This window comes from Rhineura floridana, chromosome 8 (genome assembly GCF_030035675.1).
Source record: "Rhineura floridana isolate rRhiFlo1 chromosome 8, rRhiFlo1.hap2, whole genome shotgun sequence".
Classification (NCBI taxonomy): domain Eukaryota; kingdom Metazoa; phylum Chordata; class Lepidosauria; order Squamata; family Rhineuridae; genus Rhineura; species Rhineura floridana.
The window spans coordinates 118,762,792-118,789,104 of NC_084487.1; the positions used below are offsets into that span (position 1 = coordinate 118,762,792).

A 26,313-nucleotide genomic window follows, 5' to 3' on the forward strand; every position below is an offset into this window, starting at 1 on the left:
GATCCATTCATCCAGGCAAACCTCCTCTAGTTCATTGCTGTTCTGGCTGGAAGGGACCCAGCTAGCACAGATCTTTTCCAAATCAGAACTGTGTTGCTTTGTGGCTGACAAAGAATAGACCTGTGTATTCTCATCTTCTGAACACAACTATGGGCTTTGGAGCCTCTACATCCCAGAGTAGTTTGTTCTGGTTTGAGCCAAATGATCTTCAAATGAGCTTGAAAGGGATCAGATCCAGATGGCCTACAGCATTTTGAGTTTTATTTTACTTGCAACTGATGTCTGTACAGACCAGACTGAAATATAATTAATCAGCTGACATGCTCAGAAAAGACTTGCAGAACGACTCTCACAGCTCAGAGTCTGCTTGCAGCAAAAGTTATTTCAAGTTTCACTGCTGATGAAAGTCTGAGATCACCTTAAGTGTAGCCAGCAGAGGCTGCCCAGCAAACTCCAGCACAGTGGCATACCAAGGACAAAGCGGTGGGAGCAGTCTGCCCCGGGTGTAGGCAATAAGGGGGTGCATTGTCTGTAGCCCTGAGCATGGCATGCTTTGCACCAGACTGACAGCCGTGGTGGTGGCGGCAGGCACAGGAGAAGCAGCAGCAGCAGCAGCTGGCACATCGGCGTGTCTCTAGGTTGGCGAGCGGCACTGGGCTGGCCAGAGAGGGCAGCAGCACAACAATGGGCCTCGCCATGTGCCCCTGTTCTTCCCTGCCCGGCCGCCCTCCAGCCGCCTGTTTCTGCACCAGCAGTGATGGTGGTGGTGAGAGCCCAGCCTGGGCACGCCTCTCTGGGATGCAGCTCACCGCAACGTGCCTTCAGGCGATCTGCAATGAGCTGCAAGCCTGGAAGGCGGTGGGAAGCCACAGGGTGTCCGCCGGCACCGGCCTGGCCACGTCCCTGGTGCTGCTGGCCGCCTAGGCCTGGCTGAGCTGCAGGGGGCACCTGCTAGTTAGTGTAGGCGAGGTTGAGCTAGGTAGACCAGGGCTCTGATCTCTCTCCATTTCAGTTTTTGGAGTGTGGTCCTAGAGCACTGTGTTTGGGGGCGTCCCTCTGCCAGAGATGCTGCCCATGTCTTGAAATGAGCAAGGAGGTTGGCACCACCTTTAAATGTGGATGTTCTGGGAATAGTTTTTTGCAGTGTTTGTTTGCAACTTGCATGCACCAAAAGAAATGTATGAATCTGCCTCATAGATATACGGTGTGCAATTAGGTATACTGTAAACCTCTGCCGTACACCAGTGAAAACTGTAATACATAACGTGTGAGTTTAAATTTTGTAATCTGTGTGCTTTTACAATTGCAAGTCGCTTTGAGACATTTTATGCAGAATAAATGCAAATAATAATAATAGCCAGCTCTTAAAAAAAACCCTTGAAAACAGAATAACAACCACAACATCCTGTATGTTAACAGTTTCAGCAACTAACCCTAAACTGAAAACTTGCAGAAGTCATGAATGTCTTTGGCATGGCACAGTTTTCCATGCTGGCCGAAGAGGCACCTCTTTATGCTGGCCTTTGACAGTTAAGGTGCTTTTGTGGGTGTCTTTGACTGACATGACACACTGTTCTCTTGTTTTTTTTAATTGCAATGGTTTCATCTCTTTTGATCACTGGATGCTCTGCTGTGGTTGTAACCTGTCCTTGAACCTTTTGGCAAAAGACGGATAAGAAATCTTACAAATAAAATAAAATAAAGCTTGATGTGAGGGCTGAAACAGATGTAAAGCAAGAAAATGTCATCCGGATATCCCAAGAGCCTTTTCCCCCCACTTTAAAGGCGCTGGGAAGAGGCTATTTAAAAAAAAATTAAAGCAACAGTGTTAGGGGAGGGGGAGTCCACTCCTTTCCTCGGGAGGGGGAGTCTACCTTCCCCCACAATCAACTCATCCCTCCCCTCTAAGCTGCTACTAGTTCTGGTCCAGGACGGGTGCAGGGGTAGAGATGTGAAGACCCAGGAAAAGAATGGAGGGAAACTGAAGGCAGGGATGGAAAATTGGGGGAGAATATTTTCCTCTGAATTTTTCTGGGTTTTCCCCCACGGGCTTTCCCATCTCTAGGGGAGAGAGAAAAATATTGTCACAGTGAAGGGATGCTTCTCCTTTTTTCCTCTGAGATTAGGGGGTTGGGTGGGTTTCTGGTTGGGGGAGGGTAACTTAGATTGGGTGAGGAAGGTTAGGTATCCATTTCTCTGCCCCCCACTGCTTGACAGCACTGTTGATCGGATCAAAATCAGTTGCTTTAAATGCAAGGGGGGGAAAAGACAGAAAGATCATAGATCTCTCGCATCCCACCCAATTTGGCTCCCCCAGCATTTGCAAGGCTTGTTCTTCTCCTTAGCAGTATGAAGACAACTTTAGGCTGCTTTATAAGGGGGGGGGGGTCAGACTCTTATCACAAGCCTTCAAAAAAAAATCTGAATATTTTTATTATTACTATTGTCTTAAACAATGTCAGCCTCTTATCACATCTTCAAAAAGCTTCTTCTTATTGTTGTTGTTATTTAGGTTTAGGAGATGACTACAGGGAATTTGAGAGGGGTTTGTGAAATTATTAATCCCATGGAAGTAGATTTGGGAAATGACGAAAGGAAAGTCTTTAGACAGTGTGTAATTATCTTAGAGAATTACCCACCATATTAATTTGCTGCCCACAGAGCATTCTGTTTTATCTTTGCTCCAGGTAGGAATTTGCTATCATCAAACTTGCGATGGCCAATGCGTTAGGGTCAGATAACACGTTATATGAGGAATTTTTGATTCCCCCATGGAAGTAGGGGGATTTATTTATTTGTTTATATCCCGCCCTTCCTCCTAATAGGAGTCCAGAGCGGCAAACAGAAGCACAAAAAACACATTAAAGCATCATAAAAACAGACTTTAAAATATACCCCTGTGGTACTACATATTCCTGCGTTTAAACAGTAGATTGGAAATAAACAATGATGATAGCACAGTGATTGTAAAGGCGAAGAAACAGAACTTGAGTTACTTCAATTCTGTCATTCTATGACATTCTATGTGACCACTTGGGAGTTTTTATTTGTGTTTAAAATTTAAAACAGTGAAACAGAGTGCGTACTGCGAGGTGTAATGTTTTTTCTGGCCATTATTATTATTCATTTCATTTCATGATTATTACTGGAAATAATTTTGTCATATAGAGGAGGGGGGTGTTAAAAAATGATCCGCCCCGGGTGTCAAATACACTAGGTACACCACTGCTCCAGCATATTGCTTTTGAAGATGTTTTTAAAGCTTTTTTAAAAAAATGTTTTAAAATATGTTTTGTTTTAATATGTTTTAGTGTCTGCTTTTAAAATGTTTTAGAGTGCATTTACTGTTTTTGTTTGCCGCCCTGGGCTCCTACTAGGAGGAAGGGCGGGAATATACATTTAAATCATCATCATCTCAGTGGAGAATCCAGGGTAAGACGGACTGTCAGAACTGCAGTTTGAGGCTTGATTGAAAAGGAGGATTGACCCTACTTGCAGTGCAGAAGGAGATTGCATACTCATTTGCATGTTTATTTAAACATATGAACATTTCAACTTGTCTGTACCAATTAGCATTGAAAATAAGCTTTGCAGAAGTAGGTGGGAGACAAACTTTTATTTTATTTTATTGATGAAATTGTACATCGCCTAGAGTGGCCGTTGATTTGGCCAGATAGGCAACTCAGAAATAAAATTTATTATTATTATTATTATCCTGAAAATGATTAAAGTTATTTTGAGAACAGAAAGATTAAAGTAGTTAGCTTCTCGGGAGAATGGAAGGAATATGTAGCCTTTATAATCACTAACAGGGTCTCCATCAATTTGAATTTTTTGTTTTTTGGATATGAATAACAAACCTAAGAGACAAGGAGATTCTGATTGCCAAAATATATTTGAATAAAGTTGGATTGCATTCTGGAAATGTTGAAGTAGAATGGAAAGTTTTTATTTTAATTTTACATTGAATGGATTATTTTTTATTTTTATTTTTTTAAAAAAACATTTTAGGGCCTATTTAAAATCTCCCAGACCAGGTGGCATCTTTGGTTGGAAACCAGATTGTAACACTTAGCATTGGCCTCTTCTAGATCTTACTGAAATCACTGTATTCGTGGTGAGACTTGTATCAACATCGTCAGGACAGAGTGTACATTGTTTTTCTTTCTCTTTTTTGCCATTTACATCCTGCTCTTCTTGGGAGGCTCAGACTAGCTTCCATGCAGCCCCTTGGGGGTCTCTCATCCAGGCACTGATCAGGCCCAAACCTAAAGGAAGCAACACTTTAACACTGAGTCCAGACCATTCACAGGGTCCTCAGATTCAAGCAGCTTTCATATCTGCTCATAAAAACCATTCCTAATTTGTCTCAACTGGAACTTTTTAAACAGGCTTGCTGTTTATTCCTGCCCTTATTATTGGGGGTAAAGGAACATGACATTTGGACTTTTTGGAACCATGTTTATGCAGAATTTAAATACATGTCTGTGTATCCACTTCAGATTCAAAAGCCTAGCACAGTGACAGCCAAGGGTCTTGAACTCATAGTGTCCCTTCTGGCCTGCAAGCTATAAAAAAAGAGGAGAGGCGTACGCTGTGAAGTCACCAGCATCATTGCCTACAGTACCAAACCTGGCTTTATACTTTAAGGTAGGTGGCATGAGAGTTTATTTGCTTGAAGGAGTTCATGTAAGGGATCTGGCCTCCTACAGAGGACAGCTTCTCACTGAGCTTTCGGTTGATCAGCTCTATGTGTCTGGTTTTCTTTCTGGCTTGCCTGAGCGACCGCTTGACTTTCTTTACTCGGTCTCGCAGCTGTTTGTTGCGCTTCTCCAGACTTGCCAACTTTTGCTGGAGCTTCTTCACGTGGTCTTCCTCATCAAACAAGGCTTTCTGGATTGAAGAGCACAGGAGCTGAAATGACATGCACAGAATGACTGCTTAAAAAAAAAATCAAGCCGTTGACTGGGGGTCAATGGCCATGTCCTGGCTGCTCTGTTTTTATGAAAGGGGTTTTTTTGGTACTGAATATACTTATATCTCAATTCTTTGAGGTTGGGCACTGGCCAAGGGTCCCAGCAGCTCAGAAGGGCCCCTCCTTGGCCTAACCTGACTATGCCGCCATTCGCTGCCTACTTGCAAACACCCCAACAGCTGTTTAGTGGTGAGAGGGTGGCAGTGACACTTTTAAATGAGAACCAAGCTGACCTCCCATCTGCAGTGGCTACCCACCATTTTAATGCAATACCCCAGCCTGTAGATATATGAAATCTATAGATCTATAAACCAGGACATATGTACTGTTGCTGCTGCTGCCATGGCAGGAGTGGCAGAAAAAAATTAATGTGCAGCTGCATGGGGGTATTGGGAGCACTATCCAAGTGCCCCCTGAAGTCTGGCACTAGCCCTGCATCCAAGTTTCTGATCAGGTCTGTACTTGCTTGGTTTCACCAGTGCTGTGTGTCAGGTGCTCCCAGATCATCCACTGAAATTGGGTCAGGGAGAAAGTCTTATTTCATGGTATAGAGAGGAAGTACTCTCTAGAATTCTCTAGAGAGGGAGTCCTTGTTGGTATCATTTTCAGTGGCAGCCCCGTGTTCCTTGCAATGTGCATGAATGCCTTTAGTTTCACAACCCTCAGCAAAACAGAAACAAAAATCATTTTGACAACCTTGATGAAGAAAAAGAAAACACTTTGAGCATGCGCCATTTCACATTTTAAACTTGCTTAACTTAACTCATTGATTTTGCTCACTTCCTGCCTTGGGCCAGTCACCAGCTCTCAGCTAACCTACTTCATTTGGCTATTGTGAAGAAGATATAGAAGAAGCCTGTAGCAGACACGGGGGGTATGGGAGGCTGCAGGCAGGGCAATGATGCTCACCTGCCTTTCCAATGCCAAGAATTGCTGCTGGTTCCTGAGAGGAGGAGGGGCCAGGCGTAGGGAGCTCAGTGCAGTGTGAGCATGGCAACAGAGCCAATCTGACGTCCTCCCACTGCGACTGCACCGTGTTGAGCTTCCCACGCCTTGCCCCTCTCCAGACCTGTCAGCGACACTAGATGTTAGGAAGGCAAGTAAGTAACTCTGCTGGCCCATTACTACAAGAAGGTATATAATGGCTGCCAAAAGGGGACAGAATGCTTGCATTATATGCATACATTTTCGTTCCTCTAATCAGAGTAATTAATCTTTGTACTATAAAGGGTCATATTTCTTCCCCCACCACCCAAAAATATTACAGGTCCAAGGCTTCACCTGTAATGTAGCCTGATTACTGCATGTTTCAGATTCCCAAAATGAAAGGCCTATAGCAAATTAATAAGGAAAAGCATACGGACAGTATTTTTCCTAATAGTTCAGTAAAAAAATAAAAGCTGCTCTCACTTTCTTATATTCTGCTCCAACAGCAAAACCACTTTAAACATTGTTGGCTACCTCTATTTAAGTTCTGTTTGTTTTGCATAGATACTGACCATGAACTAGGGTTACCAGATCTCCAGTTTTTGGCCAGAGTCTCTGTTTTTTTGGGGGGCCCTCCAGCTCTCCAGCTAGTGCCCCTTAATCTCCAGACTCTCCACTTCAGTTTTTTAAAAAAATAAGTTTCTAGGTGGTCTGGTTCCCGAGATATACACCAAAACGTCAACCGCCCCCCGCGCAAGTGTTAAATCTGTTTTACAGATGTTTAGAACAGCTCCTAGCTCTAACTACAACTCCCATCAGCCCAATCTAGTGGCCATGCTGGCTGGGGCTGATGGGAGTTGTAGTTTAAAAAAGTAACTTGTTCAAGCTCTGGCTCTAACCCCTCCCTTTCAGGATTGTAGCCAATAAATGAAGCCAGGTTGTGATTTCTTGATCCAGGCATGCCTAAGCTTAATTTCAACGTCAGAAAATGGAGGCTTTCAGATTTTGCAGTTTGTGTAAATAATATGGCTTAAAGTTTTTTTTTTCTCTTCTGTGCAAGAGTGAGACCCTGGGCTATGAAATATGAAAGTATTTAATCCAATACTCCATTAGGACTTACTTTTGAGTAGACATGGTTAGGATTATATAGGGTGTATTTTTACACCTCTGTGTGTGTGTGTGTGTGTGTCCTTTCCAACAACCCTGTGAGGTAGGGTTGGTGATTGGAAACCAAGGCAGCTCACAATAAGAAATAAATCACTTTAAAAACCAATAACCATAAAACAAGTATAAACAGTTGCAAAACAGCTTAAAGTGGCATGATTCTGAATTTTGGGTTGTGTGAATGAAGTTTATTTATTTATTTTAATTTATTTATTATTTGATTTATATCCCGCCCTTCCTCCCAGTAGGAGCTCAGGGCAGCAAACAAAAGCACTAAAAACACTTTAAAAATCATAAAAACAGACTTTAAAATATATTAAAACAAAACATCTTTAAACACATTTTTAAAAGCTTTAAAAACATTTTTTTTTAAGAAAAGGTTTAAAAACATTGAAAAGCAATTCTAACACAGACACAGACTGGGATAAGGTCTCAACTTAAAAGGCTTGTTAAAAGAACAAGTTCCTTATCGCTTGAGGCTGCAGTTTTCCCTGGTTGAGCAAGCCCCATTGAATACACTGGGACTTGCTTCTGAGTAAACAAACATAGGATTGCACAATAAATATCTTTACAGCTTGTATAAATAATAAACATATTTGATAGTCATGCTTATATAAATATTTTGTCATACTGTGTCCCAATAAGTATCTGATTTCACATTATGGTGGTACAATGCTTCCTTTACATTTTAAGTGTGCCTTGGGGTGGTCATGGTTCTCCATTGTTTTCATCCTGAGGGGCAGATAGGCTGAGAGATGGTGAGTAGCCCATGGTCACCCACTACACTTTATAGCTCATTACCATTTTAAAAAATTAATTAAAACAATTTACATGCAGGCAAAATTTATTAAGTGGATTCACACAATACATTTAAAGCACATCCAACTCAAATTTAAAGCGCACGACGTCCCCTAAAGAATCTTGGGAAGTGTCGTTTCCCCCTCACATTTATAGTTCTCACCACTCTTAACAAACTGCAGTTCCCATGATTCTGTGGTGTGATTCATGTGCTTCAAATGGGTGTTGAATGTGCTTTAAATGAATGGTGTGGATCTGCCCTAGGTATGATGTGCATTCAAGAGTGAATTGAAAAGAACAATTTTAAAAGATACTTCTTACTCTTACTCATTTCTCAGACCTCTTTCTGAAGTGAAGGGTCAAATCTGTAAAGAAGTTTGCAGCAGCCACGTTAAAAGATAAGGGCAGGGCATTCCAGGCAGGGGGTTGCCAACCCTGTTTGGATATGGATGTCTTTGTAGAGGAACCCTAGTCAAGGTTTACCAACAGCACAGTCCAAACTGTATCTACTCAGAAGTAAGTCCTGTTCAGTTCTATGGGGCTTAGTCCCTTAGTACATGTGTTTAGAATTGCAGCCTTCAGGGGCATCCATCTTTACTCCCCAAAGCTCCCATCTAACATCTCCACAACACTAGGCTCCTTTGTCCCTACAGTGACCTTCTGGTGACTGGCCTGGCCTGAAGGCACTTAACCCTTCTTGCCGAAAGCAAGCAGGCTAAATTAAATGTTCGCTACCCAGGCTCCATCTTTTAGCTAAGATTTCTATCTTAATTTCCAATCAGATTTTTTTTAATTGTATGCTCCAAGCAACTGTGATTGATGCTTAATGTATCATGCTTAATGACATCACTAGGGCCCACCCTGTGACATCACTAGGGCCCGCCCCTAAAATCTCAGGTTTTGGGTTGCTTCTGACCTGGCAACCCTACCATGAACCCTTCTGCCCCTTCCTCACAAGAAAGTCAAGGCTGCAATCCTGTGTCCACCTACCTGGGGGTAAGCCCCTTAAACACAAGGAGGCTTACTTCTGAGAAGATATGTAGACAGTGCTGGTCCCAGGCATGCCAGGGCCCTTGGGCACTAGCCTGCCCTGGGCCCTGGCACCCGCACACACACCCCACCTACCTTCCTACCTACCAAGCAGGTGGGGGGAGGAGGTCAGGTGGGCAAATGAGCAAGAGGGGGCAGGGGGAGAGCAGGCACAGGTGGGCAGCTCCCTCCATGGCGGGCAGCTCCCTCCCTGCAATCTGCAGCAGGGAGCCTGCCACGGAAGGGGAGCACTACTCCCCCACCATAATGAGAGCGAGCGAGCGGGCGGGCAGGGGGAGGGTCAGCAGGGGGGAGGGGGAGGGCAAGCAGGTGGTGGGGGAGGGTGAGTGCAGGGAGAGGGCAAGTGAGTGGGCGGGGGGGAGGGGGAGCAGGGGGAAGGGGGAGGGCAAGCAGGGGGGTGGGGGAGGGTGAGTGGGGGGAGAGGGCAAGTGAGCAGGCAGGGGGGAGGGCAAGCAGGCAGGGGGGAGGGCGCATGAGGGAGCCAGCAGAGGGCGCACAAGTGGGCACGGGCGTGTTGGCAGGCATGTTGGCGGGCACCTCCCTCCCTGTGATCCACAGCAGGCAGCCTGCCACAGAACGGAACACTACTCCCCCACCATAATGAGGGGTCCTTCAGGGGGCCCTATGGGCCACAGAGCCCTCAGCCAGGGCCCCACCTGGCCGCCCTTTCAAGCCAGCCCTGCATGTAGAGCACTGTATTGTACGTTAACTGTAAAGCAAATTATTAAGAATTTTATTAAGGCCTGGGCTTCAGTTCTGGCACAGCAGGAGAAATGCCTAAATCTCTTCACAAAGTTTTCACATTGTTCATTTGCCATTTGCATGTGTGGGTTCTTTAACCCCAGAGAAGGAGAAAACAGCAGCTCTTTAGGATCCCAGGTATTCCTATAACTTGGTTTCCAAAGAATTCATTTGTCAATCTTCATTTTTAATTTTTTTAAGCAATTAGGCAGGGCTTAATTAGGGGACACTGTTGTTATTTGGCAAGAAACTAATACTGATCTTTAAAATAAGAGTTCTGGAAAGATCAACTGGTTTTGACAATAAACTATTATATGGGATGTATGTATTTTTACATCTCCACTGTGTGAGTATGAAGTCTTTCCAACAACCCTTTGAGGTAGGTTAGGCTGAAAGTTGGTTCAGTCAAGTTTTTTTGTTGTTGTTGGTATTTTGCTGTAAAATTTGAGAATTGTGGAATGCTGCAGTTAAAGCAATGGAGGGGGGGCTTGCGCATGTTTTTCTCTAGTCTCTTCATGCTCTGTGAATATGACATATTTGCACCTCTCTTTTCTTCCTGGGTCCTCCCTCCCCCTTTTATCTTTGCAACAACCCTGTAAGGTAGATTAGGTTGAGAGTGAATGAAAGAGCTTAGTGAATGAAGAAACAAGGAGATGGTAATGAAAAACACGTTCCGTGGAATTCATTCATTATATGATGCTATTTGATCTACTGCTGCCACTTGGATATTGCTCTTTTTCAGAAAAGTAAGTGAATTGTTGAATACACTTATTGCACATAGAGAACCTAGGCTATTTATTTCCCTGTTTGAAAACTGTTTAAAAAGTGTTTTTAGCTGGTGCCATCTTTTAATATTATTTTAATATTTAAATGTAATTTAATGATTGTGATGTTTGAACTATTTATTTGAATTTTTTGCTGCTGCTGTCTTTTAATATTTTTAATGTTTAAATGTAATTTAATAATTATCTCTTACATGATTGTGGTTTTTTAACTATTTATAAAATGCTTTGTGAGGGCAGGAACTCTGAAAGGCAGGTAAAATATTTGCTAAATAAATACATATTAAATCAAGACTGTGGATTCAAAACAACTGTCCATATTGGTAATATATATGTGCATAAGCAGCAGATCTTGCCAGACCAATAGATTGCTGGGAGGTGGGTGGGAATGTAGAGGCCTAATCTATATAAAGTGTACAGGGCCCAGGAAATCTTGCTGGTACCCTGGTGCCACCCTTTCACTCCCTGCTAAGCTCACTAGGGTGGCACTGTCTCAAACCTGGCATCAGCCTTGATCCTGCTTCACACTTGCTGCAAATCCTGGCCAATTTGAAGGCCGCTGGCAGAGAGCACCCAATGTCACCTTAGGGTTGCTAGGTCTCCGGCTTTTGCCTGGAGACTCCAGATTTTGGGGGTCCTCTCCAGGTCTCTGTGTGAGTCACCTCAATCTCCAGATAGTTCATTTAAAAAAATTAAGTTTCTAGGTGGTCTGGTTCAAAAGATATATACAAAAACATCAGGTGCCCCCTGTAACTTCTGTTAAATGAGTTCATAGTTGGCTGCTCTAACCCCACCTTTCAGGTTTGTAGCTGATAAGTGAAGTCAGGGTTGTGATTGACAAAAGGATTTGTTGACCTCTAGGCAATAACTAGAACCTACTGCAAGTCCAAAAAAATGTTGGTTTTGCCTGCTTGTCTGAAAAGCTCACATAGCCAGTAGACAGTTGCCAGGGAGCGGGTTGCCAACCTTGCTTGGATATTGATATCTTTGCAGAGGATCCCTAGTCAAGCCTTACCAACAGCACAATCCTAACCCTATCTACTCAGAAGTAAGTCCTGTTAAGTTCTATGGGGCTTAGGTCCTTAGTGTGCTTAGGATTGCAGACTTCAGGCATCCATCTTTACTCCTGAGTGCTCCCATCTAACATCTCCACAACACTAGGCTCCTTTCTTCCTACAATGGCCTTCTGGTGACTGGGCTGGCCGGAGGGCACTGAAACCCTTCTTGCCAGAAGCAAGTAGGCTAGATTAAATGTGCCCTACCCAGGTGAGAAGGAATGATCCCGTCATTTCAGCTGGACCTGGGAACACACTCATTTAGCTAAGATTTCTATCTTAATTTCCAATCAGATAACTGTTTTGTTTGAGTGGTATGCTCCAAGCAGCTGTGGTTGATGCTTAATGTATCATGCATAGTGGCATCATTTGGGCCCGCTCCTATGACATCACTAGGCCCCTGAAATCTCAGGGTTTGGGATGCTTCTGACTTGGTAACCCTAGTCACCTATCATGATACAAGGAACACTGGAACATTCTGTTCACATAACACATATGCCCATCATCCTGTCACCAGCAGAGCCTCAGCTTTCCGCCCCTAACAAAGAAGGGTCTTCCTCCTGGAGCAGGATCAGCTAGCCCTGTGGGCCGCCAGGCTAAATGAATGGGTAATGGGATCCTGAGAGCCAGATCTTGCCAAATAGGCAAGGGGGGGATGATTGGGGAATTTCACTTCCAGATCAGGGGACAGGAATGTTAGCTGGATGTCAGAGTAGAAAATTCTGCTGGCATGTCCCTTAAGTAAAAGGTTTGAGATGTACTGCTCTATGAAATTTTATTATTGTTGTTGTTGTTATTTATTGTTGTTGTTATTATTATTATTAAGGATAATAAAAAGATTCTTATGGGAAAGTGTGTGTGTGTGTGTTTGAGACAGAGAGAGAGAGAGAGAGAGATGGAAAGGCACAGTTAGCATATTAAGATGCATTAGCCATGTGACAGTTTAATCAACTGTTGTGTGGGTGTGAAAAATTGCTGCTAGTGGTGCTTTAGTCAATTTTTACTTCATGCTGTAGTTTACTCCCCCAGCCGCTCTGTCTTCCTACATATCTCTCAGTGGTTCAGATAGGCACCCTTTGACTGAGAGATTGTGCCAAACCCCAAATCTGAATAAATCAGTATGGCCTCACTTGCTGTGATAATGAATAATTGCATGTTATTATGCATATTTTTTTATTCATTGTTCTGTAATATTTTCTAACAAGTTGAGCAGGTTGGGGAGGGGAAAATATTCATTTGCCTTGAAAAAACTGTCAGCTAACAATGCTAGTCTATAGAATGGCTTGCCAGAACTGCCATTCACAGTTGATGATTCTGACTGAGTCAGTATCCCTAATCTGCTTTGAGGATTTGCCAGGTCCTAAGTGCTCTATAGAAAATGTATCCCCACCACCCCCAGGAGCTGCTTTTGAAAGCAAGAGCCAAAGACATGGCTCACACACTTGTGTGTGTGTACATGCAAGAGTATCTATCAAACATTATTTTTTAAACAATGCATGCCTATTTCAAACTAATTACATCTGACTCAGACAAGATTAATTTACCCCCTGCTTTAAACCTGCTGTGCTAAACACCCATATGTTGTTCAGATAAAACTGTTTTTAAGAATTGCCATGAAAAGCGTAAAATCAACAACAGACTGCATCAATAAAACAAATACAAAATACATCACAAATTGGTAGATCAGATTAATACATCAACATAGCTGGATTGCCTCTTGGGGAAATCCTGGGTGAACAGGTGAATTTTAAGCAGGTGCCTAAATACCAAGACCATAGGTGCCTGCCTGTCGTCCACTGGAAGCGTATTTCAAAGAGCAGATACTGCCATTCCATGTCTTAGTGGGCATAAAACAAATCTCAGGAGTACTAAAAGTGTACAGGCGTGCCCCGCTTATACGGCAGGTTCCGTTCTGGACCCCCGCCGTAAAGCGGAAATCACCATAAAGCGGAACCCCATTGAGTATAATGGGACGCGTCACGCGAAAATGCCGCAAAAGCAGCTTTAAAATGGGGAATGAAAGCCACCGCATTAGCGGAACGCTGGGAAGCGAAGCGCTGGGAAGCGGGGCCCTACTGTATCTCCCAAGGACTGATGGGACTGGGCAGGGGTATACAAGGTAAAGCATTCCCAAAGGTAACCTGGTCCCAAGATGTTCAGTTTTATATGTCAGTAGACCTTAAATTTGGCCCAATAGCATATTGATACCCAGCGCAGCTCTTTCAGCACAAGTGTTATGCACTGTCTATAGGGCACTCCCTTCAACAGCCTTGCTGCAGCATCCAGGCCAACCTTAAAGGATTCCTCACATATAGCACGTTGCAGAAATCTGATCTGGAGATTACCAATGCCTGAACTACCATAGCTAAGCTATCCTGATCCAGGAATGGCCAAAGCTGGCCAAAGGCACTCCTAGCCACTAAAGCCACTTGGACCTCCAATGATGAAGATGGATCCAAGAGCATCTCCAAGCTGTGTATCTGTTCCTTCAAACGGAGTGCAAGCCCATCCAGGACAGGCAACTGAGCTGTTTCCTGGAACAGGGAACCACTCACACACAAAAAGCGTCCATCTTTCCAGGATTCAGGTTCAGTTTATTGGCTGTCATTCACCCCACCACTGCAGATGAACAACACCACAGCTTGGAAATCAGTGTCTCCCAAGAATGTCTGCATTCACCCTGCCACCATCCTTTTGATCATCTTCATCCAAAACACAGAATAGCTGCCACAAAGCACTGGCTTCAGGGTGGGCTTCTTTAGGGGGTCATACTACCACCTCTTTAATGGGAGTGGGGACCATCCCCTCATAAAAAGATCTTGGACCCAGCCGTTCATATCCTGCCATCTAGATTTAATTAGCCACAAGGAACAAGGATTGAGAGGGCATTTAAGTTGGTGCATTACAAGGTACAGAGCATGCTTATCAAATTTGTAGGTGATATAAAAGTGGGAGGGATAGCTAATAACTTGGAAGACAGAAACAAAATTCAAAATGATCTTGATAGGCTGGAGCACTGGACTGAAAAGAACAGAATGAAATTTACCAGGGATAAGTTCTATACCTAGGAAAAAGAAACCAAGCACACAGTTATAAGATGGGGAATACTTGGCTCAGCAATAGTACATGCGAGAAGGATCTTGGAATTGTTGTCAATCACAAGCTGACTATGAGCCAACAGTGTGATGTGGCTGCAAAAAAGGCAAATGCTATTTTAGGTTGCATTAACAGAAGCATAGTTTCCAAATCGTGCTAACTACTAGGTCCCCTCTATTCAGCACTGGTCTCATCTTGAGTACTGCGTCCAGTTGTGGTCTCTGCACTTCCAGAAGGACAAACTGGAACAGGTTCAGAGGAGGGCAATAAGGATGATCAGGGGACTGGAAACAAAGCCCTATGAGGAGAGACTGAAAGAACTGGGCATGTTTATCCTGAAGAAGAGAAGACTGAGGGGAGATATGATAGCACTCTTCGAGTACATGAAAAGTTGTCACATAGAGGAGGGTTGGGATCTCTTCTTGATCGTCCCAGAGTGCAGGATAAGGAATAATAGGCTGAAGTTGCAGAAAGACAGATTTCGACTGGACATCAGGAAAAACTTTGTAACTGTTAGCGCCATACGACAATGGAACCAATTACCTACAGAGGTAGTGGGCTCTCCGACACTGGAGGCATTCAAGAGGCAGCTGGACAGGCATCTGTCGGGAATGCTTTGATTTGGATTCCTGCATTGAGCAGGGGGTTGGACTTGATGGCCTTATAGGCCCCTTCCAACTCTACTATTCTATGATTCTATGAAACACACACCCTCACAGCCCTCCTCACACTCCCATATGCCCAATCCCACAAATCCATTCTTCCTATCTTTACAATAAATATGGGCTTTCAGCTAACTAATGACTATAAAAACAGTAGGAACGCTTGTTAACCCTGTGGCCAAGGTGCGCGTACACACACAAAATCATTCAAGCCACACACACACACACACCTCTCACCTAGTGCAGTGGTTCCCAACCTGGGGGCTGTGACCCCCAAGAGGGCCATGAAGTAATCCAGGGGGGCTGCGAACAGTAAAGAAATGCATTTTTTTAAAAAAAGTCTTCATTCCCTGAATGCTGTCTGCTCCCCACTGTCACTGCAGACAACACCTCCCCCTTGCTCCAAACTAGAGGGAGGACTTTTGCTGAAGCGGCTGAGTGTCTTTTAGGCACGCTGGGGTCAGGCATCTACCTATAAAACACATGGCAGATGCCGAAGTAGACTGAGGATGGAGCCACCAGGAAGAAGAGGGAATTACTACTGCCGATTCCCATCTCCTCGCACAGCCGCTGCTGACAACGTTCTTGCTCAGATGATGAGGAGAAGGCTGTTTGTGAAGCAAAAAGAAGCAAGGCTACAAGGAAAAGCTGCTTTCCCCCTTCCTTCCCGGACGCTAGCCTGCCTGCCTTTCTTGGCTCCTGCTTCGCTACCACCTCCTTTTAGAAATTATTCTTATTTGTGAGGCTGCCCAGATTTCACTTTTGGCCCAGATGGAGTCAAGGAGCAGCGAGGAATCTCAGGACTTGCTCGCCGCCCATCTCTGAGGCTAAGTGTGTGTGCTGGCATCCCCCCCTTTCTTCCATCTACACTCTACCCCCCCATCTCTCTCTCCAAGATGCTGCGGCAGTTGAGGGCTTCCCCCTCCCATGTGCCTAAATGCATGCATGCCTGCAGATGCTTGCAGGAGAGGCAGGGGGTGTGTGTGTGTGTTTGTGTGTGCGTGCATGCGCGTGCACTGATCTGTCTTCGGCTTCACTCTCATTCCCCAAGTGCATACTAACCAAGTCATCAGTTCTGATGATCACCCCAAGGCCTAAAAGCACTAACCCCCTCTTCAATCTATTCACCCTGTTGTCTGCAGTGCATAATCTAGCATCCCCATCACCACCACATTGCTGCTTCTTGGTTTGGTTTGGTTTTAATTCAGCAGCTCAACACTGTCACCCACTGGTGTTGGGAGACAGGACTGTGCATCTTCAAACTGTGTGTGTGGGTGGGGAGGGGGATGCCAATTTATTTGGACCCTTGCATTAAAAGCAACACCTTCCTGCAGACAGAAGATTAACACACCAGGGAATTTCTAATGCCATTCCTGATTCTGGGTTTCTGTCTGCAGGGAGCTTTTAATGGAAAGGGACATTTGGAGATGTAATTTTGCCACAAACCATCTGAAGGAGTTCACTCCATTTCTACCACTTCAGAACTGAACATAAGAACAAAATCACAGTAGAAAACATAAGAAAGACTAAAGAAGGAGCCTCCGAGAATGTAGGATGAATCAGGAAAAGGCAAAACTGAAAATCAAACGTTCTAGGAAGTCATAAAGAGGGAAGATAGTCAAGTACAGAGGTGAAAGCAATGACCCCCCCTCCCCAGCCTATCCACCCTTTTGTCTTCACAGTCTAGCATCCCCACCACTATCATGTTGCTCAGAATGGTGCACATGGCCCCCCCTTTTTCATTTTATCCTTACACCAACCCTGTGAGATAAGTCAAGCTAAGAGACTGTGTCTGGCCCAAGATCACTCAGTGGGCTTCATGGCTGGGTGGGGATTTGAACCTGGATCTTAGTCCAACACTGTCACCACTGGAGTTGGGAGACAGGATTGTACATCTTCAGACTGAGGGCGGGGAGGGAGATACCTATTTGATTGGACCTTTGCATTAAGAAAAGAAAAAGCAGGAAGCTTTTTATGGAAAGGTTTATTTGGAGATGTGATTTTGCCACGCACCATTTTTTCAAATTAACAGAGACTAAAATTACAATTTAGTGTGGAGGGGGGGGGGTCACAATTATTATTTTTTTAACTTACAAAGGGGGTCCCATAATCATAAAGGCTGGGAACCACTGACCTAGTGTATACACACTCCCCTCTCATTTCTCTTCTCACCCAGGGAAGGTGGGAGATCGTCTATGCATTCTGCGTTTTGGGTAGAAGACAATTGGCTGGCTTCTTCATTTTGCCCATCTGAGAAAGTCCCACTTCATCCCACTTTAAATTTTGAATTTGCTATTGTCTCACAATCTGGACACATAAGCCAAACTATTCTAAAGATCAGTTTGACATTTATATACAGCAGGGACAGGAATTGATTGATTGATTGATTGATTGATTGATTGATCTCTCTGATTGCACTCACACCAGACATTTATTCCACTATTATTCCACTGTAAACAGTCATGGCTTCCCCCAAAGAATCCTGGGAACGGTAATTTGTGAAGGGTGCTGAGAGTTGTAAGAAGATGCCCTGTTCTCCTCACAGAGCTACAATTCCCCTAGTTCCCTGGGAAGAGGGAGTGACTGTTAAACCACCCTGCCAACTGTAGCTCTGTGAGGGGGATAGGGGGATTATGTAGAAGAATTTCCCCCACTCCCTTAGCAGACCAGATTTACTATATATTATTCAAGCTGGCAAAAGACTGTCTCCTCCACCCTGCAAAAGTACAGCCCAGAGGTACTGTTACCCATAGAAGCAGTTCATCCCTCCCTGAGGCGTGGAGGGTGGGAACCACCCTGATATTCTGTGGGGGGTGGGAGGTGGGGAATGAAAAGAATGTTGCTAAAATTAAAGCCTGTCAAAGGGGAAAGACAAGGTGAGGATACCTAAAGGCAGGGCCCCATGTTTGTAGGTTGGTTCCTGACTACAAACACAATATATGAATATGGCACATGACTAGGATTGCCAACTCTTCTTATATTGACTGTGCTCCTGTGTTTTAGGAGCAGGTTGGCAGCAAGTGGAAATTTAGCAAGTAAAAATGAATTCTATGAAAGGACAGCCTTCTTTAGCCATTTGTTTTTCCAGCGACAAAGAACCTGCTGGTGACATCTCAAACTAGGCTAACAGATTTAAGCTCCTATCACGGGTTAGAGTGTGTTGCATCACGTGTATGCTACAGTAAATCTTTTAACTCTTGTTGCCTTTGCTATGACAGGTTCGTCTTCTGTTCAAGTGTCAGAGGACTGTCTGCTTTCCCATCTCCTCACTGTATATTAGGCTGCTGGCAGGAGCAGGATCTCTAAAAGGTTAGCAGCTGCATCCACACCAAGTCAGGATTTCCTGTCCAAATACAATTGGAAGGTCTTGAAACTTTCTGTGAGTTATATGTGGAAAAAAAATCTTCTCTATATCTTTACCTTTTTAAGAATGGTCTAATGGTTGCTACAAGAATGTAATAGAGGGAACATTTGAGAGTGATTTGTTCTCATTTCTACTGGATTTCAATGATGTTTACTAAGACGTGGCATGGACATCCCAGTTACTGGCTAGAGAGATCCCAAGAATTTCCTGCCACAGTGTGTCTTGCTGGAAAATGTGAGTGCAATTTCAAAGTTTTGGCCGGCTGGCATGCCTACTGGCTTACCAAGATTCACTGACTCAGCAGAAAGGGAAAATTGTGGGGAGGAGGAACTCTCCCTCCCTCCCCTCTATACATAAAACCTCAATAGAAACTCTTTTTAAAATATTCTAAAAAGCACTGTGTTCAGCAGATTTTTTTAAAAAAGAACTCTCAAGAGAAAGGGCTCATTCATTTAAAAGTATGATCATTTTTTCATTGGAACACTTCAGTGCCTGGTGACTTTGCGTTCAATGCGGAAGAAATATTAAAGTGGTCCAAGGCCATCATTTCAATTGGGGAGCGGGGCTGGAAAGACTTCAAGAAAGTTGCAAGACCCAATGGAAACATTCAAGATTAAATAGTGGGAAAGTGTTGCATTTCTTCTGGTTATTTTTCTATTTTTATAGAAATATTATCAAGAGAGATTAAATGGTTTCTGTTTTAACACAAAGGAGTGTGTGTCATTTGGTTTTCACTTAGGCTGCAATCTTATGTCACTTAACATGGGAGGAAGTCCCACTGAGCTGAGTGGGCGTTGCTTCCAACCAAGTAAGCATTCACTAATAGGCAAAAAACCTTGCCGTTTAATAACGTACCTATAACCAAGATATGTTTCTATCAAACTTTAAAAAGCAGGGAAATTGGGCAGCTGTAGTGAATGCACCAGGGGAGCAGGAGACCTGACCTCCTCTCTGAGATATTGGACTGCCTTACAAGTTTGTCAAAATGCAAACACAATTTTGGTTGGTCTTTCACAGTCCAATCCACTTCCTGTGTAGCTTGCAAGAATTTGGTAACATGTGCCTGTGAGCATATGGTGAGTGGTGGCAACACCTGCAATCAACCCAAATAACAGAAACAAGACATGTGCTGATCTTGTTTTAGCAGGGAGGAAGCAACAATATTAAACAGTAGATATAGTTCACATAGTCACTTTAAATATGTTAGATTTACTTTGCCACTTTAGTGAAGTTTCCTATTGTTGTTGTTGTTATGTGCCTCCATCATTTTCTCTTGCTTTTGTTTCTGTGAATATGTGAAGTACAGCAACGCTTTGCAATACTAAAAAAAAAAGCTCCAAAACCATTGTGGAATAATGGAACTGACTGTTCTGCAGAATAGTTTCCAATGGACATGAGGAGTGTCTCAGTTTACACAAGATAAAACAGTGGGAGGTGAAATATATTCTAGCAAACTTCTAGGTGTGCTCTGTTTTTAATTGACCATGCTCACCTTTCCTTAAGTGGAGTAGTTTAAGCATAGCAGGGTGAAAACATGCATCTTGGGCAGGCCAAGTTTATTTTTTCCAACAGCTAGATTCATTGCTTAAGTAGCAACATATTGTAATCCGTCTGATTTTACATCAAACTGCAATTTCAGATTCAACTGTTAATGCACCCAAAATAGAAATAGAGGATAACCTCCAGTTTGAACCACAAAAGGCTGTCTTCACCATCATATGACATTGACCAATAAAAAGGCTTTGAAATTAATAAAAATCAATTTGACACAGATTTCTAGGATGAATAATGAGAGACATATATAATTTTCTAGGTTAGACTCTCTATAGAAACAGCAGTAACACAGAAAAGAAGCAAAGTAAGAAGAACACCAGCAAACATACAAAAATGTAATTCTCCATCTTTGGAGATGGCAGGTGTTGCCACCACTCACCATATGCTCAGAGGCACATGTTGCCAAATTCTTCCAAGCTGCACAGGAAGTGGATTGGACTGTGAAAGACCAACCCAAATTGTGTTTGCATTTTTACCAATTTGTAGGGCAGTACAATATCTCAGAGAGGAGGTCAGGTCTCCTGCTTCCCTGGTGCATTCACTATAGCTGCCCAATTTCCCTGCTTTTCAAAATTTGATAGAAACATCTGTTGGTTATAGGTACATTCTTAAACTGCGAGGGTTTTTTTGCCTATTAATGAATAATACATAGGATTGGATTGCACTATAAGAAAGTGTCCAGAGGAAGACTTTAGTCTGTCAAAGCAAGCATAACAGCTAGTCTTGTAGAATGTTAAAATATTTATTATAATGTAAACGTTTGATGAAGAGGACTCTAGTCCACAAACATTTAAATCTGTAAGTTTTTGAGATGTCACAAGACTCTTTAAGTTTCTTAACCCCCGTCATCTTTCAGCTTTTCCTCTGTTTTGCAGTCTGAGGGACTTTAGCGATGGGGATGCATTTATATATATATATATATATATATATATAATCAGAAACTTGGGATATAGTTAATAATAATTAGATTGTGGTAATTCCATGTAAGTTGTTGCTACACACACACATACACACACACACATACACACACACACACAGAGAGAGAGAGAGAGAGAGAGAGAGAGAGAGAGAGAGAACTACCTTCTCTGTTGTATACTGCTGATTTGGATATAATGGAAAAGACTTTCTACAACCAGCAGCTACTGCTGCCAGTGGTGGTAAGCCACAGGCTAGACGGCAGCCTTACAATCAGATTATATGTCACTAAAACTGCTTAAAATGCATACTGCAGAATGTTGTAGAGGTGTAAGAGACAGGCCTGTCCCGGTTCCCTCTTTGAAGCAAGACAGAAAAAGGTATATTACTTTGGGTGGTATTCAATATTAATCCTACTCAGAGTAGACCCATTGAAGTTAATGGACATGGCTAATATGGGTTCATTAATTTCAGTGGGTCTACTCTGATCAGGACTTAATTAATTAATACAACCCATTAAGAACATAAGAAGCATCTGCTAGATCAGGCCAATGGTCCATCTAATGCAGCATCCTGTTCTCATAGTGGCCAACCCGATGCCTGTGGAAAACCCACAAGCAGGACCTGAGCACCAGAGCACTATCCCCTCCTGCGTTTTCCAGCAGCTGGTATTCAGAAGCATACTGCCTATCTCTTTGACTTCATGCCTAGGTTTGAGGATGGGGGGGTGGGCCTCTCTCTGGGAAACTTGAGGGCTCCCTGGCAGTAACTCAGCACCCCCCCAAAAAAAAACCCAGCCAAAAGATTTATCTCCCTGCTTTACAAGGTTGAATTCAGTTATCTTTCTCATTCCTATTATGCAGATGCCTCTTACAGTATCATGGTCAGAGGGTAATGGAGAGCCAATGTGCTTTTTGCCTGGCCCTGGCAGAAAGGGAGACCCTAAAGACCAGTTTGGCGAGTTGTTCCAGTGGAATTTTCCTGAGGGAATGCAGAGGCCCTGTCCCCTGTGTGACTAGCTGCATGTTGTGAGAGGTAGGGGCAATGATATGACTGAAAGTAAGAGTAAAGGTTGGGAGACAAATCTTGCCTTTGCCATTTTGGATGAGTTCAGGAGGACACACATTGTGAAGTCAACCTAATACGGGGAGTCCCTGGAATTCCAGAAGGTAGAGTACCTCTAGAAGTAGTCTAGATGGGGGGTTTCCTTCCAAAGTGTATTTATACCACTTTCCATTGCCCTAATTCTCAAACCTTCCTTGTATTTATTATAAATTAGCTCAAAGTGTTGAATTAAAAGATGAGGGACTGAACAAGCTGGTTAATTTTGCAAGTGGGGAAGGGAGTCTTGTGCTCTGCAGAGGTGGTGCTCCTAGTCAGACCCTTTGAAATGTTCTGAAATGGTCTCAGTTTGGGGTGGGCTCTGATGTACTTTCTCAGGGAGTAAGACTAGTCTGGTAAAGGCCTAGAGGAGCTAGTTTGCCCTTCAGAACACTGCTGGGGTGAGACAGAGCAGTCCAGCTTCTAGGAAATGTCAGTTAGAAGCTTGCTTGGGCCAAGTTGCAGAGCTTCGGGATTTCTCTGGACTTAAGGTTAGAAGTGGCGTGTGATATTCCTTTTTGTGGGAGTTCCTATGGAGAAAAGGCATTGATGCTCTTGTTTATGAACGCTTTCAAAATATGAGTCGACAAATTCAACAGGTTAGTGTGTGCTGTCCTTGAGATGAAATGTGAGAAATAATTGTGTGTAGTGTTATTTTTTTAAAAAAAATCCTAGTCTTCATCCAGGGAGGCATTGTGCAAAAATCTCATTTTGTCCTCTCAACAGCCCTGCAAGGTTGATCAGAGTGAGAGATGGAGTCTTACCCAAGGCCACCTAGCAGGATTAATGGGTAAACAGGGGTTTAAAGATATGTTTGTCTGCAAGATTCGTCTTACAATTTCTTTACAAGATTTTGGGGTACCGTTAGGAAGGGTCAGATGACACCTGCACACATGCACATGCATTGAAAGATGACATGAGGAGGTTTGTGAGGCTACATGGGATAGCCCTGCTTTCTGCCACGTGTGACTGGCATGTGAAAGGACTCTACGCAGATATTGATATATGTGTGTAAAGTTCCTTTGCATATGAGAGGAGCCCTGACTGAGCCAGCATCATCCCTCATGCGGATGAGCTGTACATGCTTACATTAGTTCACATGTAGAGGACACTGACTGAAGACACAGATGGCAGAAGGTGTGGCTGCTGTGCACATAGGCTGCAGGGGGTGGGGGCCTGCCTGCATGGTCCCCCAAGCCTCACACTTTTTCTCTACGTGTGTGCACTGGGGGTGGTGAGGGCTCCAAAGCCCCTATCAGATATTGCTATGGTTGTCTTCAGAAAGTTGGGAGAATTCTTCAAGTTATGTATTCTTTGGGTGAACTCCTGTTCTAAAAATGCTGTCAAAAGTAATAAATGCCTTTGTACAGAGTGAAACTGCATATTATTCAAAGCACAAAACTAGAGGGGTGTTTTTCTTTTCTTTTAAAAATTCCCCTTCATAGTTCAGACGTCTTGTGAAAGGAAAAAAAGTCACCTGATTTCCACAGCCTCTATCCTGATTCCCTTTGTGCCTATTTTGAATTTGTGCTAGGTTAATCTAAAGTTGTTATACACAGTTTCCAGACCTCACTGTTTCACAAAGCAATTTTTATCCCCCCAAAGCTTTTTCAGTTTCCACATTAGTCCAATCAACTGCCACTATAAAGCATGTTTCCTCAAGTGACCTGCCATGTACCTTTAAGCATATCTGTTTTACAGCATGTAAAGCTGCCTTGAGAGCAGGCCGCCGCTTGGGATGCATTTTTATCTGCTTAGGAAGATTGCTTTGCATTGCTCGTGCATGTTTTTGCAATTATCATGTCACAATAAACTTTAAGAGAGGGAGATTACCAGGAGCTTCAACAACCCATTAGAATGCTCCAGTCTTGAATTTTGTTTGCGCAATCAATATCTGAAGGTAGGAGCACAAGGAAAAGTGATTATCAGTAGAGAAAGATCTCTAGGAATTAAGATGAGAGCAAATATGTCACATTTTCCTTGGCTGCACACAGGCAAGCAGTTCCACTGCAGTTCATATTTCATCATTTGACACCAAATTCCCCCGTGCCATTCACTGCAAAGGGGAGGGAGGGGTGCACACCCAAGTGACCTTCCTGTCCCTGTATGGGAAGAGGAACACATTTAACTCAATAAAGATGAAGCTCAGTAGGGAGCCATTTAAGCTAATGATTGTTGGGGTTGGTGTGGTTTTCCATGTGAACAAATTACCCACCCATGTCAAAATAGACTATCTTACAATGTCAAACATCTTCACATAGAGCAGACAGCCCTAACTCCTGTCACAAACACTGAAGTTCTTTCTTCTCCCTCCCAAGAACATTCTGTAAAAGTTCTCCATAGTCGCCAGTTATTTGCTCACACAGGGTGCCTCCAGATCATCAGTTTTTTTGCAGGAGAGATTCAATCCCAAATCAGAAATTTAGGTTTGTGCAATTAAAGCACACTAGCACAGCAAATCCACTTAAAATGTTTGTGTGTGGGGGGGTAGGAAGGTGATGGGTTAATGCACTAAAAAGAGTGGGATAAACAACTGATGAGAGGACATATAACCTTCATGCAGGTAAAATTCTGGCTACAGAATCATACTTATCAATGATTCCTTCTCAAAGTGGGGGGAGGAAATGAGCAGGGTACCGCAGGACTTGGTCCTGGGCCCAGTGCTCTTCAACATTTGTATTAATGACTTGGATGAGGAAGTGCAGGGAATGCTTATCAAATCTGCAGATGATATAAAATTGGGAGGGATAGCTAATAACTTGGAAGACAGAAACAAAATTCAAAATGATCTTGATAGGCTGGAGCACTGGACTGAAAAGAACAGAATGAAATTTACCAGGGATAAGTTCTATACCTAGGAAAAAGAAACCAAGCACACAATTATAAGATGGGGAATACTTGGCTCAGCAATAGTACATGCGAGAAGGATCTTGGAATTGCTGTCAATCACAAGCTGACTATGAGCCAACAGTGTGATGTGGCTGCAAAAAAGGCAAATGCTATTTTAGGTTGCATTAACAGAAGCATAGTTTCCAAATCGTGCTAACCACTAGGTCCCCTCTATTCTTTCCTAGTCCTCCTAGATCTCTCAGCGGCTTTCGATACCGTTGACCACGGTATCCTTTTGGATCGCCTGGAGGGATTAGGAATAGGGGGCACTGTTTTACGGTGGCTCCGTTCCTATCTCTCAGACAGGCACCAATGGGTGGCATTGGGGGATGAGGTGTCAGACCCTTGGCCTCTCAATTGTGGAGTGCCACAGGGTTCTATCCTCTCCCCCATGCTATTCAACATCTATGTAAAGCCGCTGGGGGCCATCATCAGGAGGTTTGGGCTGCAGTGTCACCATAATGTGGATGACACTCAGCTCTATCTCTCGTTTAAGTCCTCACCAGAGTTGGCAGTGGATACCATGTCCAAGTGCCTGGACTCCGTAAGTGAATGGATGGGAAGGAATAGGCTGAAACTGAACCCCGACAAGACTGAGGTGTTGCTCGTGGGGGACAAGAGAAGGTTGGGAGATATAGACCTGGTGTTTAATGGGGTAAAATTGCCCCTGAAAGACCAGGTCCGCAGCCTTGGGGTCATTCTTGACTCCCAGCTGTCCATGGAGGCTCAGGTTTCGGCAGTGAGCCAGGCGGCTTGGTATCAACTTCATCTGATACGGAGGCTGCAACCCTACCTTCCTGTCCATCTGCTCCCACGGGTGATACATGCTCTGGTCTCCTTCCGCTTAGACTACTGTAATGCGCTCTACGTGAGGTTACCCTTGAAAACGGTCCGGAAATTACAGCTGATACAGAATGCGGCAGCGCATTTGATTAAGAACAGCCGTCGCCGTGATCATATCACTCCGGTGTTAGTAGATCTACACTGGCTACCAGTTGTCTACCGGGCCCAATTCAAGGTGTTGGTGTTGACCTTTAAAGCCCTATACGGTTTCGGCCCAGTTCATCTAAAGGAGCGCCTCCAGCATCACCAATTATGCCGCCCGACAAGATCAGCCACACAAGACCTTCTCTCGGTCCCACCAGTTAAAACAGCTAGGCTGGTGCGGACCAGAGAGAGAGCATTTTCAATTGTGGCCCCCACCCTCTGCAATTCCCTTCCTTTCGATCTTCGTCATGCC

The 26,313-nt window shown here is 43.8% G+C and overlaps 1 protein-coding gene across 1 annotated transcript in view; it reads right to left on the reverse strand.

Moving 5' to 3' along the window:
* Positions 1-3,052: 3,052 nt before the first annotated feature.
* Positions 3,053-26,313, reverse strand: part of CCDC3 (coiled-coil domain containing 3) — a 78,089-nt gene continuing 54,828 nt past the window's right edge. Inside the window, exon 3 of the mRNA XM_061582256.1 lies at positions 3,053-4,914. Coding sequence (XP_061438240.1) covers positions 4,639-4,914 — 276 coding nt within the window. The 3' untranslated portion in view covers positions 3,053-4,638. The remainder of the gene's footprint in view (positions 4,915-26,313) is intronic.